This window comes from Neltuma alba, unplaced genomic scaffold (genome assembly GCF_004799145.2).
Source record: "Neltuma alba isolate B1F8T4 unplaced genomic scaffold, ASM479914v2 tig00004456_pilon, whole genome shotgun sequence".
NCBI lineage: Eukaryota > Viridiplantae > Streptophyta > Magnoliopsida > Fabales > Fabaceae > Neltuma > Neltuma alba.
The window spans coordinates 146,749-165,177 of NW_021633717.1; the positions used below are offsets into that span (position 1 = coordinate 146,749).

Sequence of the window (18,429 nt, forward strand, 5' to 3'; positions counted from 1 at the left end):
TTTCGTTTAGACTCCTCAGTGAATAGTTAAACGGGAAAATGGTTTTTTATTATTTTTATAATTGATAGCCAAAGTGACCAAAATCATATGAAACAAGCTTATGTATATTTAGGATGTAATATTTTCCCACATTTCTTTAATTTGGGTGTCATAAGTGTATTTTGTATACCCTGTTCAATTGATCAAGGAAACCTGTGATATAGTACAAAATTTTATATAACGTTTTTTACTTTTTTTAAGAAAAATAAGCACAAGCATGTTGTTGAAGACAAGTATATTTGAGATACTGTCAAACACTAAATATAAATACTCATATCTCTTGTAGTAGGAAATTAAACTTTAGTTAATCACATTATGAGATATTAATCCCTCCTGTTAGACTTCAACCCTCATTGATAAATTTTTTTAAGTTTGATCGTGTTGTATTATGTATAAATTTGGAAACTTCTTTGACTAAAACTGCCAAGCCATGTGCCGACCAAAATATGAAAAAACGGAGGAAAGAAACCATGTAAGTTCTAACTTTTCATTATTATTTTTTCATCACAAGTATAGGTATCTCTACATATAGTGATAACCTTCTACATATGTGGCTTCCAAGTCTCAGCTTCTCAATATATTGCATTGCACAGCTCGGCTCTGACCAATCCTGCAAAAGATATACACGTAAATTCAAAGATGTCAGAAGCTTTGTTACCATACCTTAAAAGGTTGACCCATATATCTTTGTTACAAATTACAACAAATGATATGACTTCTTTTTCAGATTTTATGTAGTATGTACACATGAAAATGTAAATATGTCTTACTTTTTCCAGAATGTATCGTAAATATATCAAATTTTATTTTTTTACATAATTGAATGAATTGAACTTGAATCAACATACAGAATTGCATCATCAATTATCTTCCTCAGGTTGAAATTTTATATTTGATTTAACTCATTAGCTGGCGTTTATAAATCAATCTTTTAAATTAAATTTCTCACAAACAAACCTATATTATATTAAGCAATAATTGAAGTGAAAGGGGCAAGAAAGAAGGAAATGGAACAAATCAAACTAAGAAGTGAGTAATTAAAACCTACTTGTTGCAGTCCAAGTCGGGAGAAATCTCAAAGGGCAAAGAGATGCCACAGTTGTCAGGAAGATCGTGAGCGTTTTGAGCATTAATTGGCATGGTTTGAGCAGCAGCCTTGATGCATTCACAGGCAGTCTTCCTATCTTCCGGCGTCGCCGCTGCCGATACCAGAGCTTTGGCTCCGTCACAATACGCCGGCAGCGGCTTCGCTCCACTGGGCCCGGTCAAGTACTCGTGGCATGGCTTCAGATACCCAGTCGCTTGGTCACACGTAATTGCAGCTTCGCAAGAAGATGATGAAGCAGCTAGCAGCAGAACCAGAAAAACCACACACACAGAAAGATTCGTGGTTTTAATAACAGAAGAAAGAAGAAGCGATGATTTCTTTGAATCGTTTTTCTACGTAGTGGAGGGATTTATATATAGCTGGACAGAGAAAGAAACAATCAAAGAAGAGTCTTAAGTGAGAAGTAATGGAGTTTTGGAATGATAGGCGCCGTTGGGAGAGTGATATATCCTCATCATCTTCTTCAGCATTATTGTCTGTATTGCCTTGCTTGCCACACACTAAAAGAAACCATAAAGAAATTTGGATATGAGGAGGTGTAAGCAGTGAGATATGGATACTAGTGATTCAAGCTTTAATGGGGACTTGCGTGGCAGTGACCTCTCAAAACATACAGATTTAGTGAATTAAATGGACCAACTTACTGTGGGTTATGGATTGAACAAGTTGACTCATTTAAGTTTCGCCCGGTTGTTGAAAATTAGGAACCGATTCACCAATTACTTTAGTTCTAGATCTGTTTTCTTAGTTATAAAAATAATCAATTTTGCAGGCTCGAATTCAATGGATATTTTATAGCTCTAACTCATGTCAGGTGGATTTTTTCTTTTTAATAAGCATAGGTATCCTCTTATTAGAGACAATCCTATTTGAAGTACTGTTAGGCACTAAATGTGGATATTTCTTCTACCAGAAGTTTGAACCTTAATTTACTATATTGTGAGAAACTAGCCATTTCTGCTAGATCTAAACCTCATTAGTTGTGAGATGGATTTTTTAAGATGCACGCAACAATAAAAGAGTTTCATGGGTCGGATTGGCAGGCCCATGTCATGACTTTCTGGGGCACCAAAGCCAACATAAAAATAAGACAGGTTCAATTGGATCCAGCTTCATCTTTCTCCTCTGTTATGTTTTTCCATTTGAGTCATTGATAAATCTCTTTTTATTTCAAGGGAAAGGCATGATTGAACCTGTGAGTGTGACTTCTCATTTAAAAAAAAAAAAAACCTAGGATAGCCTGAACATCTCTAAATATGTAAATATTATTGTAAATAATATGATTTCAAAGGTTTATATGAATCATATGTACAGTCTTTTTGTTCGGACCGGGTATAAAATGAAGGGAAAACGACGAACGTAAATATCATGTAAACTTACTCTTTTGTATCAGTCATTCAAAATACACAATCCCACAATCTGATCAAAACTCTTTGGCCAAACAAATTATGAGAACTCTAGTTTAGTAGACGAAATCGGCTAAACATTGGATGTCGTTGTGATGAAGTAATGCTCAGTAATATCATATGCAGTTTTTGGATAATCAAACATCTATAGTGCAGAAACTAACCCATAATATTTTGGGGACAATGAAATAAATTCATACTTCATTCGACACAAGTGATACAAAAAAGAACACTTAAAAGAAATATCGAATCGATAATGACACAGACACCATCTTCCAATATCTGAGACAGAGTATTTGTCCTCACACAAAACAATCGCTTAGAATAATTCTTGAAAGAACATAAACAATGACTTAAATCAGAGTCAATCACATTTAAAACAAGTATAACTGACAACATCCATCATTCTCATAGAGGAATGAATTAGTAAGAGATGTAGATTACCCATTGGCTGGGCAAGGAAGCAACAAAATATCAAAATAAGTTTTTGAATCTGTGAATTATAGTGACACCGATTTCAGTGAGTGTTTATCTGTCCATCATGCATAGTAACACATGCCAGGGTTTCTAACACACCACAGGGGCTGAATTGGCTCCGCCCCTATACCTCTTCTTACCATTCTGTATCTCCACTCATTCAATCTATCTGTGGCCTCTGCGTATCTCCTCATACCCTTCTCATCTCTGTTGCCGGACCACAACGACTCAGCCATTGCTGATGTTCTCGGCCAAACTCTCGAATCCAAAACAGTTTGATCTGCTTGTTCAGACCACAATGCCACTTCCCCACCAAGAACCAGCTGTGCCTCATCTTCACTTAAACCATACGTGATATCATAGTTATAGATAAGTTGCCAGGTCTTGAAGGGTCCACACCAGGACCCTCCATGCCCTTGATCTCCACTTTGAATAACATACCGGGAATCATTCCCAACAAAATCCCCATGTCCACAGTCCAGATAATAGAAATCTGCAGACGAAACAATGGTTCGGTATCCAGAAGAAACAAGGCGCTTCGTGTTGTCGTGTCCGTTGTTCCATGTCTGTAATATCACATTTTCTTTAGGAAGCATTGTGGATGGAACATGAACTCGGTCGGATAGGAAAACATCTTCCCAATAGACCACAGTTCGGTTGAGGGATAAGATATAAGGGAGAGTAGAATTGATGAATGTCTCAAGAAGTTGGTTGAAGGTTCCATTGTTGGCTAGGAACGCTTGAATTGTGGAATCGGTTTTCCAGCAAGCTGGGATGACCTCATCAGCACCACCATGATAGAATGGTTCTGGAAATAATGAAGTAACATCCTTTATGACATTCTTAAGTACAGTGTAGGTCCTAGGATTTAAGGGATTTAAATGTCCTGTTCCAGGTTCTGCAGCAAGCGCATCACCACCCGGCGGCATCCAGAACATGTTGGCACATGTTACAATATCCGGATATGCCAATGCCCAAGATCCTGTGTGCCCTGTCCATTCAGAGGTTCTTTAAATCAGTAATCATGGTAATCTGAAATTAATGAACATTGACATAAAATGAGACCCGATAGATACAGATCCTGTTCAGCCTGCCAATTCATATTTTCTTTTGAACAGTAACCATCATTGCCTCGATGGATACTGACCCAAATATGATACATCCAAAATATAAAATGTCTATACACGAGTGTCAAAGAAATATCAAATACATTGGGATTTGTTTTTCAAGCATACGAGCCTTATGGATCATGATACCTAGTACCATCACTGACTTATGTGAAAAGGGCATGCTTTTATATTAGAATAAAGGTTATTTCAAAGCATCAGACCCCAAGTTGTAAACATCAAACTAGAATATTAAACAAGAAGTGTTAATTAACTAATAATCAAAAGGTCTTATGAGTAGAATAATTTATTAGTCCTCATCATTCTGTGCGCGCACCTTCAAACTTAAAAAATTGGGCAATCCCCTGCCCGACTTTCCAGTAACGCTACTTACAATAACACATCAACTCAGAAAATATAATTTGAACTGTTAGATACGAATGTTAAACACATCAAACACAAGATATGACCGGTCTCAATCTTCATTCAAAACTTCCGTTTGATAAAGCTGAATTATGCTGATGTGGGGAAAACGGCATACTTTTGGAATGCCAACAGAAAACGTTACTTATCCAAAGGTTCTAAACATTCATGTCATAGGAGAAGTATAGAACAACTAATTGTATCAACCAGCCACTTCTTTTTGGTGTTTTTGGGGGATCTCAATCATTTTTTTGGGTTCTTACTCAGTTGAGTTTTTAACGAGTAATATTCGGCCGATCCCAAGGTTGTAGGAGAGATCAGCCCAATTAGTTGCATCCAAATAACGAGATCTACGGTTATGGCCTGTCACAAAGTCAAAGCTTTAAAGTTTCAATCAGAACATGATCATACTACATATTTATATACAGACAAAACCAAATTCTTCTATTTTTTATTTCATCGTACAGATTTTAACAAAGGATGATTACATACTTGGTGGGCAAACAAAGGGATAAGCTGACTCGGGTACTCAGTACATAATCTCATAGTTCTACTGGGATAAAATGTTTGTTTTCATAAATAATTTTTGTTCAATTTTAATTTTAAAAAAAGTGAAAGCTTTTGAGCTATGTAAGGATATACCTGCATACTCTCAATTTTTTTTTTTTTAAAAAAAGAGTGATGCTCGTGGTCTTAAAATTATTAGCAAGGAGCCTCATATTCAAAAGAATAAAAAATATCTGTCACTTGAATGCATGCTATTAAAACCCAACTCAGATCCGTTAGTCAAACTAGTCAAAGAACTACTTTCTAATGGGTGTTAAGAGTTTTGAATAGGTCAATCGCATTGGACTTTATATTTTTACCAAGTCTAAAGAAATATCGTCTTAACTTAAGGGGAAAAAAAAAAAAAAGCAGTTCATCGTGTCTATGCATGTTTTAGTAACTGATTTTGTTGAATTATATGTGATCCAGTGGCATTTGTTATATGCAAAAAGTCCTTTTATGTAAATTATGATAAGTCTCTTCTCAGATACATATTTCATATGTAGTAAAAAAATATTTTTAAAACAATAGTTTAGTAACACCTTATACAAAGATATTCTATTTATTTGTAAACTAATATCCTTTTTATTTAAATATTATTATATATAAATATTTTTATATGTTTTAATTAATTTAATCCAATTCAACTATGATTGTGCGCAGACCATTAAACCACTGATCACTGATCCCAAAACTACCATTTTTATCGGCCCAATTTTCAGTGTTAGGCATGTGAACTGATCCGGGTGAAAAAAATGATTAAAAAAAAAAAATTGGGGGCACCCCGTCAAATTAGATATACTAACCAGGTGAGTCAATTTCAGGCAGAACTCTAACCCCATGATCAAGCCCAAATCGAACAATCCTTCCAACATCGGCTGGAGAATACTGCATATCGGAGCCATACGACCCCTTATCGGCCAAATCTGGTTCCGAAGGCACCACCAACGGAAAAGAATGCGAGTCCGTAATGTGCCAGTGAAACACGTTCATCTTGTTCATACTCATCGCCGAAATCATCCTCAGAATATCCTCCACCGGAAAGTAATTCCTCGACGTATCCAGCATAACGCCTCTGTGAGCGAAAATCGGCGCATCCCAGACGTACACTTCCACCGCCACGCGCGTCGGATTTCCCCATACGAGCTGCGAGAACGTCTCCAGGCCTCGGATGGCGCCCCACGGCGTCGCGGCAGTGAGATTGGCTGGTCCGGTTGCAGGGATTGTGAGAGAATAGGACTCATCGACGCCGTGGTGGAGTGGAGCGGTGAGTTCAGCGACGGTGATGATGAGGGATTGTAAAGGAAGGGTGTTGGTGGAGAAATTAACTGCGGAGGGAGGGACAAGAGGACGGTGGTGCTCGGTGAGGATGAGGCGGAGGTATCGGCTAACGGCGGCGGCAAGGTGTATGTGGCTAGGGACGTTGGTGGTGATGGTGAAGGAAGGGGAGAGGAGAGTGGCTTGTTGAGGTGAAGGCCATTTGAAAAGTCTTGGTTGGGGCCACACGGTAATGCTGGTGGTGGTGCCAGCAGCAGAGTGCACCTTCCCCTGAGCAATGAATATGCATAGTGCTAGCACAAGAAATGATAGGGAAGGTGCATCGGAAGCCATTGTTGGTAGAATTGAGTGGACTTGGTGCTCTTGGTCTGTGCTTCAATATGTACTAAATTTTTCACTAAACGAATATTAGCTCTCGTCCTAGATAAACATAGAGGTAGATAAGAAATTAAATTTAATTCTAAATATAAAATTTAATTATTTTTTAAATTTATAAACTTTTTTAAAGAATCCATATTAATTGTAGATACTAAGAGGCTTTTTTTTTGGCCAGCTAAGAGGCTTCAATTAAACAGTAATTCTAATACACATAATTAAAAAATATTATTTTGAAATATATATTTATCACAAATAATTAAGTTATCTAATTTTTTGGTGTTTATAAATTAATTATATCGGTCTTATATTAAGAATTGGATGCAGCATATGCAGATACATATATAGCTTTCTTTTTAAGTCAAAATAAAAAATTAGCTCAGATGAGTAATTACTATGCTTGGTTTGGCTGGGGGCTCTTAGATAAGATTGAGTTTGGAAGGAAGAAGTAATAACAACAAGAAGGTTAGGAAAGCATTTAATTAATCGAATCTGATAACTAAATAATAGATGCATGTATTAAAAATAAATTAGTTTAAACGTCAAGAATGGGTGATGTAAGGCCAAAAAAAAAAAACCAGATTGGTTTTCCTTATATTTTTTATTTGATTCATTTTCAACTGTTTTTTGGCCAACAATTATTCATTTTCAACTTATGCGGATATATTCTATCCAAAACATAAAAATTTATATAAAACAAATTTATTGATAAATTATTATAAGCAACGTGATTCACCGCAAATTTAATATGAAACATACATGCGTTTCACAATCTTAATTCTTAAGTCTATATTACTCCAAAAACAAAAAAATAGTTAACATTATATTCAGAAAAATATCTTAAAAAACAATATTATTTCTTAAGAATGCGCATGCTCTTCAATATAAATAGACGGGTAGACAGATGCTTCGTGTACGTATAGGATAATAATTATAATAATAATTAGTCTCTCTAATATAAACTATAATTCAAATATTTGAAACAAAAACACTTCACATAAACTTAGGGAAAAAATTTTAAAAAAGTTAAATAAAAATAAACTTTTTATCGATTTTTCTTAATAAGTGGGTTAATTTATAACACCTAAATATATAACTTATATTATGAAGCATAATATATATAAGTCTTTGAGATATGATGAAAAGGCTATGAAACCAAAGAAAAAGAGGGTAAAAATAGAGAGAATTTTTTAACCAAAAAAAAAATCTTTGAATTTTAAAATTTTAAATTAATCTTATTTATTATACTTTAATACTAATTCATAATATTTAAAAAACAAATGAGAACATATTTTCATAATTATTTCTGATTTGAGATTTTAAAACTCGAAAGATATTTTTTAAAAAAATTTTCCCTTAAAAATAGAAAGGTGAGATAGAAATTAGAAAAGTGATGTATATGTGTGAACTTGTAGCTTTTGTTTTCTTATATTTCGTTTGTTATTGGTTGGAACTTTTGACTCATCTGACATTTCCGATGTTCCTACGAAAGGTCCATTTGTTTTTCCGACAAGCCGTCCTGGCATTAATTGAAGTGTTTCAACTTTTTTAAGCTCGTCCCGGCGAACAAGGTGATCGTCCAGGCTTTATATAAAATAAATATATTAATCCTTTGTTCTTGTCTTTACATAGTCTTCCGAAATTCAGTTTGATCTTATTCTCTTTTTTCAAAGTTTAGAACAAGTTTTTCAGACCCGGTTTTGAAAATAAAAAATTAAAAAAATCTGTTTGAATCATTATTTTAATATAGGGAAAACCATATTGAAGGTACATATACTTTCTCTCAATTTTTAATTTGGTACCTATGTGTTTTTTCCCTTTTAATTAAACATTTAATTTTATCTTTTTAGCAACATTAGCTCTTATAACTTTGTTCTATTGATATTTTTAGTCTCTACATAAGGATTAATGATGTTAATAGAGGAAAAATAAAGATTTAGTTAAGAACAAAAAACACATAGGTACCAAATTGAAAATTGAAAAAAAGTATAGGTACCTCCAATATGGTTTTCCCTTTAATATATATATATATATATATATATAAAGCAATCAAACGAAAGGAGAAAGGATAATTTTTGTATTTATAAAAAAAATGTTTCTCCACATATTCTCTAATTTTATAGAAATAAATTAACAAAAGATCAAAGAGATGTTCTGTTTTATTTTTTTCAAGAAAAATTTTTATAATTTTTTTTTCAAAACTACATGTAATAATAGCACATTTTTAACGAGTTTTTTCCTGTTGTTTTCTCAATAACAAAAAACCGTTCTACAAGGAAAAAATATTGTGCTTTGTTTTAAATATTTTTTTCCCCTCAGTGTGGGGCAAAAGGCAAGCACCGTATGATAATGCTTGGAGCTATGATCACGAATTGGATTAATTACGTTAGTCTCGCGAAAAAGATTCAAGAGGCCAATAGAAATACTCCTCTGGTCCTTAATATAAGACCCATTTAATTAATTTGATTAAATTAAAGAAGTTAGGTAAATTAATTAATTATAAGAAATATGACACATTTTTCCTAAAACACCATAACCATCTTTCTTAATACCTCATCTTCCTCTTTTACTTGATTATGGTTGAGGGAATATCTATAGGAGTAATTTAGATAAAATTGATAAATATAATAAATAGGTCTTATATTTATGACCAAGACCAACTCAATAATTGGGTCATATATTAAAGATCGGAGGAGTATTAAATTTAAAAAGGATAAAATAATTGTTAAATTTAACAGACACATAACAATTATCTCATAAACGTAAAATAAATATACTAACTATTTTAAAGTTAAAATTTCTTAAAAATTGTTAAACAGTATTATGTATAAAATAATATTGTAATTTGTTTTTTCAATTAATAAAATTGACTTGTTTGTCTAAAAAAATATACCTCTTCAGATAAATCATCTCATATATTGATATTAATAATTGTTTCTAATTTACAGCCTATTGGAATATTATTTTCACACCTTTAGTTATTTTGTTGAAAGCATTCGAAGGTAATCATCTAGCAAATTTTTTAACAACCAAGGCTCTCAATCATTTGATTAAAACAAGTAACTTCTAAAGAATAATTAAGGCCTTTCTTGAGTCTCCCTTTGTTCTTCCACGGCAAACTAAACGAAGCTTCACAATAAAAATTACGTTAATAAAATTTTAAGAAAATAATAAATTTTATTCAATCTCTAGTTACAATTCATATACTCTTATATTAGGAAGTCCTATCAAAATTTCATATAATTTAATGAATGATATAAATTTTGAAACATGACCTTGGAGTGTTGTTTTCGTCTCATTAAAGACATAGAAAATATCAGTTGCCGGTCTCACCAAAAATTCAAAGATTTTTATCTGACGGAGAATTGTCTGTGATGACCCTTTCTGGGGCAATTTGTTTTTGTTTTGCAACTGGGTTAGCCGGCTGTCGTTTCCTAATATTTTTAACATTTCTAGCGCAATATTGATCCCAAAAAACTTCTAGACAAAATTGAATATTAACCCTTAATTAATATTTAATACCAGTATTCTACTGATTTTTTTTATCAATATTATTGTATCTGATTATGTTATGCAATTTTGTTATGAAATTATTGTACTCCTTCGGTCCTTAATATAAAACCTAATTATTAAGTTAATTTTGATCCTAAATATAAGACCTATTTCTCATGTTTATTATTTTTTTTTAATTACTCCTATGGATACTTTCTCAATCATAATCAAGTAAGTGAGAGAGGAAGGATATTAAAAAAAATAATTATGGTATTTTAGAAAAAACATGTTATATTTTTTATAATTAACCAACTTACATAACTTTTTTAATCTAATCAAATTAAACAGATTTTATACTAAGAACAGCAAAAAGCATCAAAAAGGAATCGTGAGATTTAATTTCTGGTGCATAGCAGCAGGATGATGGACGCCAGGGGAAGTGCTGACAAAAAGTGACACTTCATTTACTTTTGAAATGGGAACTAAGGGTGTGTTTGGGTGACACCCCAAACCATGGTTTGGGGACCCAAACCATGGTTTGGGGAATAATCTACCCAAACACCCTCTCCAAAAACCAAAACCATGGTTTTGGGTCAAAACCATGGTTTTGACTCCAAAACCATGGTTTTGGAAAAAGCAAAATTTTTTTGCTTTTGGAGAAAAAAGGAGAGTGTGAGGGCCTATATGATATGTATCTTGTTATTTTTTTTATAAACATATTTTTTTATAAATATATTTAATCTTATATTTTATAAATATATATACACATTAATTATTTATTAATTATATTATCTTATGTATTATTAATTATGTTGGTAAAAAACATATTATTAACAATTTTATTCCTTCAAATTAAAATATATCATAAAATCTATTTTTTCTGTAATTATCATATTAACTTATGTCTTTTTTTTAGTAATTTGTATATATAAAAAGTGCTTCTGATAACAATTATCCAAACACTCTCACTTCTCAGAATCACTTTTTTACAAAATCTATTCTTCACAGAATCTATTTTCCCCAGAATCTATTCTCCAGAATCACTTTTTCAAACCATGGTTTGGTTTCATCCAAACACACCCTAAGAAGATGATAACGTTGAGAAAAGTGAAGAAAATGTTTATTGGTGAATAGTATTGTTGAATTCAACAGGCTTATCAACTGCAGCGAGATCGATGACCAGCTTTTGTGGTGTAAAGGTGCGGACATGGTAATTGATCATCTTGTTTGTGCTATCAGCAGTGGATATACACCTGACACATTAACTTCCTTTTTGAGACCACCAGAAGAAAGGAAAATTAAAGATGATTAGTATCAACGAAGATTATATACTCCTCCGATCCTAAGTATAAGATCCAGTTGACTTATTTGAGGAGATTAAGGAAGTAAATTAAATTAGTTATTTATAATAAATAAGTGTTGTCATTCTTAAAATATCCTTGCTAATTAAGTATATTGGCTAAAACTATCATTATTAGAAGGATTATCTTGAAAAAAAATGCATAAATATAAGAGACAAAATGGATTGGGGTCTTATAATTAGGACCAAATAAAAAGTCAAATGGGGTCTTATAATAAGGACCGGAGGAGTACTACTTCTAATCCTAATTATAAAATATAAATAAGGTTTTATAATTAGGACCGGAAGTAATATATTGAAAGAACCAATTATGAACTTGAGGGTGTTTGGCTAACATGACGAGTTTATCTAGATGCTTCAAAAGCCCACAAGCTTTGGTTCCTAACCAAAGAGATTTTTTGTTTTTGAGGGCTAGGTCAGAGAGCATTTGTTTCAAGAAGGATAATTAAAACAATTTATAGTGCCAAATTTAATCATGAATCGAAAACCACGGGTATCTCATAAACTACCAAGCATCCCAATGCATTCCAAAATCAATTATGAACAAAAAAATTATGGTTATCTCATAAGTTACTATCACCTATTTTTCAAGTATATTAGTCTCACTATATTTATAATTCACTTTCAATATGTTTCATCATGAAAAACTTTAAATCTCATTAATTCTGCTTTAAAATTTAATAATTTTTTAATTTTATTCCTATTTAACATATACGTTTTCTAAGAAAATAATAATATACATACTAATAAATATAGAATAAAATAATACATCCATGTTAAAAATTTAATAATATACTCCTCTGATCCTTAATATAAGACCTATTTAACTAATTTGATTGGATTAAAGAAATTAGATAAGTTAGTTAATTATAAGAAAAATGACACATTTTTCCTAAAACACCATAATCATCTTTTTTAATACCCCATCTCCCTCTTCTACTTGATTATGGTTGAGGGAGTATCTATAAAGGTAATTTAGAGAAAATTGATAAATATGATAAATGAGTCTTATATTTAGGATCAAAACCAATTTAAGAATTGAGTTTTATATTAAGTATTGGAGGAGTATCTTATAATATAAGGGGGGGGGGGAATCTATCTCTTTGCTTTGTAAATAAAACTAGACGAGTACTTCCTTTAAAGTTTATCCAAAACGGGACCCCATTTTCATATCATTTAGTTTATGGAACCATTAGCATTTCTATTCAATTCAAATGTATGGATACTAATATTCATGACAAACAATGTAGTTGAACTGTTGAAGGTATTTGGATGGATCAGCAAAACATGATTTCGTGTATTCATTCACAAGTTGTGTGAATTGCTGTATATTTGACATATTTATTGATATATACATTGATGATTATTATCAACTTCATCTCCATTCCAGTTGCTCTTCACCTTCGGACCAGTTGGCCCTTCCTCTCCCAGCATCTCACTCGGCAAACTATTCACAATATTCTCCAAAAACTTTTTCAACTTCACAGGCAACCATTTCACTTTCTTAAGCTCTTCTACGATGCCATAGCTTATTGCTGGACCCCATTCTCTGAAATAGTTCAACCATGGCGGCTCCACTATTTTCGATCCCAAATACTTTGCAGAGATCACTTCATAACCCACTCCCATATCCATTATTATATTACTTTTCGAAGTAATATCGGTTCCTTGATGGTGGATACCTGCTTTGGGGTAAAACTCATGGCCATGGAGTGAAGAATAAACGATGGATTTGTTTTTGTTCTTGAATTCGAGCTCGGAGGAATCAACCCAGGTACCACCACTGTGTTCTAAGAAATATACTCTTTTGAGTTCTCCATTGAAATTGCTTACTCTTAGTGTCACGTGTTCCCAATCCGCCACGTGTTCGCCAATTTTCCCCAGAGAAATGTTGACGAATTCTACTTTTACTCTTTTTGGTCCATTGAATGGGTAGTATACCCAAAAGGATATGTCTGTGAATGTTCCACCAAACACGGGTTTTATGTGCAGATATGCTTGTGAGCTTTGTAAGGCACCCCTTCTAACTCTTTCCTTGTTGGCTTCATCTGCTGGAAGATCCAACCAATAGGAGCCGTCATTGTCATGATCTTGAGGAAGATTTGTGCCATTTGGTTGTATTGGGATAGGATGTGATTCACGTCCTCTTCTGTAGAGTAGTCCCCCATTTCCAAAAAACCAATTTACAGAGGAAGGGAGGTATTCTTCATCAGGATGTAAGTACATTATTAGAGAGTAAGCTTGTACTATTACTTGAATTTGTTTTAAATTAGGCATAGAATCTAAGTTTAAATTGGCGTTTCTCAAACAGGATATAGATAGAAGACTGTTATTTCCACCATTCTAAGCTAGAAATGTACCTACAGGAAGTCCTCGAGCTTTGGTCCCTCTGTTGCTTGGTCTTGTTTCATAAATATTGAACTCATTGGAGTCACCGAATGTTCCTGGTCCCCAAATCCAATTATATGTCTCAATCTGATCAGTAAGGTCTGATCGGACACACTAAACTTTATCAAGGGAAGGCTTGTCCAGTGTGGTGGTCACAAGATGGCCTACTGCTTTATAGCCATCAGGAGGAGTTGGTAACCAAAAGTAAGTTGGGCTATTTTGACTAATTTGCGTAGACTTGGTGCTCCATATTAGTGTGTAATTAAGTGGTTCCCTTAGTGCCGGCTTACTGGTTGAAGAATTATCTTTGGCTGCAAGAAACCATCCAAAAAGAGGCTTGTTGTTGGGTTGGCTATAGTAACCTGGCATAGAGAATCCATCTGGTAGTCTTGTTGGTTCAAAGACTGTAGCCCCAAGATTATCTGGACCACCTTCATAAGATGCCCATACTTTGTTGAATGTAGAAATCTGAGCCACTTGTATGTCTCCCAGATTGATGATCCCACTGGCAAATCCATCGCCTACACACAAAGGAGTAACCATCACGAATAAGAGAATTGGCTAGACAGAGAGCAGCATATAGGTCATATCTGATAAATTTTGACAGCATCTGGCATATCACAGTACTTCAGATTGCACTTGAACCTCACGTATCCTTCCCAAAAGTGACGAAGAACTAACTATCATATGTGTTCAAGATATGATATAACTCTGTTTCATTTTTTTTTTTCCCCGTTGCCTACAGATCTAACTGTTTCTGAAGTATCAATGCTTTGCAGAGAGATACTACAAATGTGGAACATGAATCGGTTGTGTTCTACATCTCTGCTCTTTGAACAAGTAATAGAGAGGAAAAGAGAGGACAACATGAGGTTAATGGTTATTCACCTGGTGGCCAGACTGGTGTTGGAGCAGGAAGCTCGAAAGCTGTATCAATGGGAAGTGTTTGATCTTTCTTGGAGAATCCCTTTGCGCAAGAGAGAGTAAGACAATTTCCCAGTTCTGTATTTTTTTTTTCCCTCCACAAAAAGATTGAATCCCAAAGTACATAAGGAGCATATTCCTTTGATATATGCTAAAATGTGACGGTAAAAGCTATGTAAGGTCATCGAATGAATCAGAAAATTTGTGTAAGGTCATCTCAGTGACGTGTCGTGCAAGGAAGCCGTTTTGTCCCTACGGTTATTCACTTATTCTCCTAAACCTTGCGACGTACGATCATTTATTTCTTGAATTTCTTGTTCATGAATTTGAATATATGATTCGACTGATTTAAAAACAAGTATCAAAGGCATCTAATTACCATGAATTAGAATATTCATTTTAGTTGTCTTTCTATCACATAGTGCGCGATATGCAAGTTAACAGATAGTTAAAACTCGCTCCTATGGCTTGATTATTATATGCCTGTCACATTCGTTTTAATTACAATATTTTATTTAGCTTCTCATGTGCTAAATCGTAAATGCAAAACTTTAAAATAGCTTACCAACATCAAACGACAAAAATAGCTAACCTACATCCAAACGTATATGTTTTGTCATCATAAAAAAGCTAATAGATCGATAACATATTTTAATAGTACTATATTATTTTTAGGTTAGTTTTTATCACTAAAATTAATTCATTTCATTTACTAATTATAAAATTTTTACAATATTTATGATATGATTGCAATCATTTTTCTTAATAATTACTTTCTGTTTTGATATTTTATGGAATTATTTTCACTATATAAATAAATCGTTCTTTTTCTTTATATTAATTTTTATCGTTTCATATCAAATTAATATTTGTACAAATAAATATGAAAATGTGTAAAATAATAAAATATTTAAAGATTATAGTTTGATTTTCTTTTTTAATAAAAAGTTTCAACAAAGTTAGTAATTTTATATGTAAAATTTTTTTTTTTTGACCAGATAAAAGTTAATATCATTTCACAGTTTTTTCTTATGTTATCTTTTTTTCCTCTTTTGACCCTAACTTGCCTACCTAGAAATCTCAAACAAAAACAACAACATACACAAGAAGGTTATAGATCCAAAGTTATTAGGAAACATAACAAGACCGGAAAATGACCAAAAAAGTAGAAAATTTTACAGAGTCTCTCCTCACCTGAGAATGCCTTAAACTTCCCGGCTACATCTTTTGCCGGTAGCCTCGCCGCCTCATGAACTGCCCATAAAAACACAGACAACACAAACCCTAAAACTATCATATTCATCATTTTTTTCTTCATTGTTCTCCAAAACCTTCTTTCTCTCTCCCTCCACATATTGTATCGACAAAAACCAGAAGCCTCTCCTGTGTGTCTGTGAGAGAGAGAGAGAGAGAGAGAGAGAGAGAGAGAGAGAGAGAGAGAGATCGATCAGATTTCCTTCACAGCCTTCCCTTGTTTTGGCAAATATTTGTGTGTACAAATGTGCGTGCATGCAAATTTATATATTGCTTGAACTATACGGGAATATAAGCTTGAATTGTGTTTAGTATATTCTTGTCTCTCGTTTTCTTGTGCCTTTCTGTGATAATCTCAACCAGCTTTTCTTGGAAACGACGTACGTCGAGTATTGACAGAGATACTTAAATGAAATATATATATATATATATAAATTAATAAGATTATATTTTAGGTTGGCAAAAAAAAATAATATATTTTTGGTTTCTAACGTAAGGGATTGACTACAATGCATATTCGTACTTCTACGACTTTTACTGCTACAAGAAGCTCAAAGCTAATCCGTTAAACTTTGTTTTTAACAATTAACCTTAGTGGTTGAAGAAATAACTAATTAAACTACTACCTCTGATCCTTAATATAAAAGCTGATTGATTAATGTTTGAGTAAATTAAAAAAATTATTTTAGTTACTTGTGATAAATAGGGATTGCTTTTCTTAAAATATCTTTGCTGATCAATTGTATTGATTAGAACTACTATTATTACAATGATTATCTTAACAAGAGAGAGAAAGAGAAAGTGAATTGGAGTCTTATATTTAAAATCAAAATAAAAATCAAACGAACTTTTATATTAAGTACAGGATGTAGACTAATTACGGAAATCTTTCATGTCAGACAAGTTAGAATATTCGGCTTATAGATTTACAGGTATCTCAGTGATACTCCCAACCCCAAAGAATTCGTGACAGGAAGAGTTTGTCGTGACGTGAAGAGAAAGTAGGGTAACCGCAGAGAAGATTATACGCAAGTTTTGTTTAATGGAAAATTATCTTATAAACAAAACGAAATTATTGGAGCATACCCTTCATTCTATGTGACGCGCAAGGAGTTCTGTTTTGTTTCTTTATTAATTGTTTAATAGATATTTTTAATGATAAGGGGTTCAAGACCAAAAAAACAATTAAAAACTTACTAGAGGTTTATTTTAAATATTTTAAAAAGTAATGACAATTACGCGTAGCTTACTCAAAATTAAAATTCGAAGTTGTTATTTGTCTTTTCACACTTTCAACATACATGGTCATGTCCTATAAAGCTACGGTAGAAAGTTTGAGATAGAATAAAATGAAACAGTTATTAATAGAACAAAATAGAATGGAATGAAGGGTTCCATTATTTAGAAGTTTTATATTCGGGAAGGAATTATTTCATTTGATTATTATTTTAAGAGTTATTTAATATAATATAAAATTAAAGGAATAAAAAAGGCTACAACTTATTAGCTAACTTGGAAGATTTTCATGAGTACATTTTATTTTAACCTTTCCTTCGGTCCTTCCTACATGATAACTTGACAAAACATCTTACAAAGTAGTAATAATAGTAGCCGTTGCATCAAATTTATTCATAATTATTTCGTTTTTTTAACATAAGCTTTTGTTATCAAAAACAAATTTCCATAGAAATGAGAGGGAGAAGATTGTTCTGCCCAGGATTTGATCAGAGAGTGCAATATTGAAGAAAGCATGCATAAGTTTTTCTTAAATAATATGCATTACAAATATAAAAAATATTTATATAAATACTCCTCTGGTCCTTAATATAAGACCTATTTAACTAATTTAATTAGATTAAAGAAGTTAGGTAGATTAGTTAATTATAAAAAATATGACATGTTTTTCCTAAAATACCATAATCATCTTTTTTAATATCCTCCTTCTCTCTTTTACTTGATTATGGTTGAAGGAATATCTATAGATAATTTAGAAAAAATTGATAAATATGAGAAATAAGTCATATATTTAGGACCAAAATTAACTTAACAATTAGGTTTTATATTAAGGATCGGAGGAGTACAAATCAATTTTATTTGCCTTATCACGGAATGGTTCATCTCTCACTCTCAATCAGAATATTGCTTCATCATCAAGTAAGGAGCTGGGTTTCAACAAAACTGAGTCATTTGAAGATTCTGAAAAAATAGTAATTAAACTATTCATAAGAAACAATACATTTACAAGCCTTGCGA

The 18,429-nt window shown here is 32.6% G+C and overlaps 2 protein-coding genes and 1 pseudogene across 2 annotated transcripts; all 3 read right to left on the reverse strand.

The window, feature by feature from the left end:
• Window positions 1-1,083: 1,083 nt before the first annotated feature.
• LOC114744834 (non-specific lipid-transfer protein 1-like) lies at window positions 1,084-3,001 on the reverse strand. The gene is made up of 2 exons (XM_028932979.1): window positions 2,998-3,001; window positions 1,084-1,385 (listed from the first exon to the last, which is right to left on the reverse strand). The coding sequence occupies exons 1-2, from the start codon at window positions 2,999-3,001 to the stop codon at window positions 1,084-1,086; spliced, it is 306 nt and encodes a 101-aa protein (XP_028788812.1).
• Window positions 2,684-6,716, reverse strand: LOC114744835 (beta-hexosaminidase 2-like). Its single transcript, XM_028932980.1, has 2 exons — window positions 5,912-6,716; window positions 2,684-4,021 (listed from the first exon to the last, which is right to left on the reverse strand). Exons 1-2 carry the CDS (start codon window positions 6,714-6,716, stop codon window positions 3,093-3,095), a joined length of 1,734 nt encoding a protein of 577 aa, XP_028788813.1. The 3' UTR covers window positions 2,684-3,092.
• Window positions 6,717-12,951: 6,235 nt separating this feature from the next.
• Window positions 12,952-14,382, reverse strand: LOC114744836 (uncharacterized; annotated as a pseudogene).
• Between the last annotated feature and the right edge of the window lie 4,047 nt (window positions 14,383-18,429).

Excerpts from the sequence above, each read along its gene's own strand:
- LOC114744835 (XM_028932980.1), bottom strand. The coding sequence starts at position 6,716 with ATGGCTTCCGATGCACCTTCCCTATCATTTCTTGTGCTAGCACTATGC. Across the intron at positions 4,022-5,911 it reads GCCTGAAATTGACTCACCTG|GGCACACAGGATCTTGGGCA; the intron begins GTTAGTATATCT and ends CTGAATGGACAG.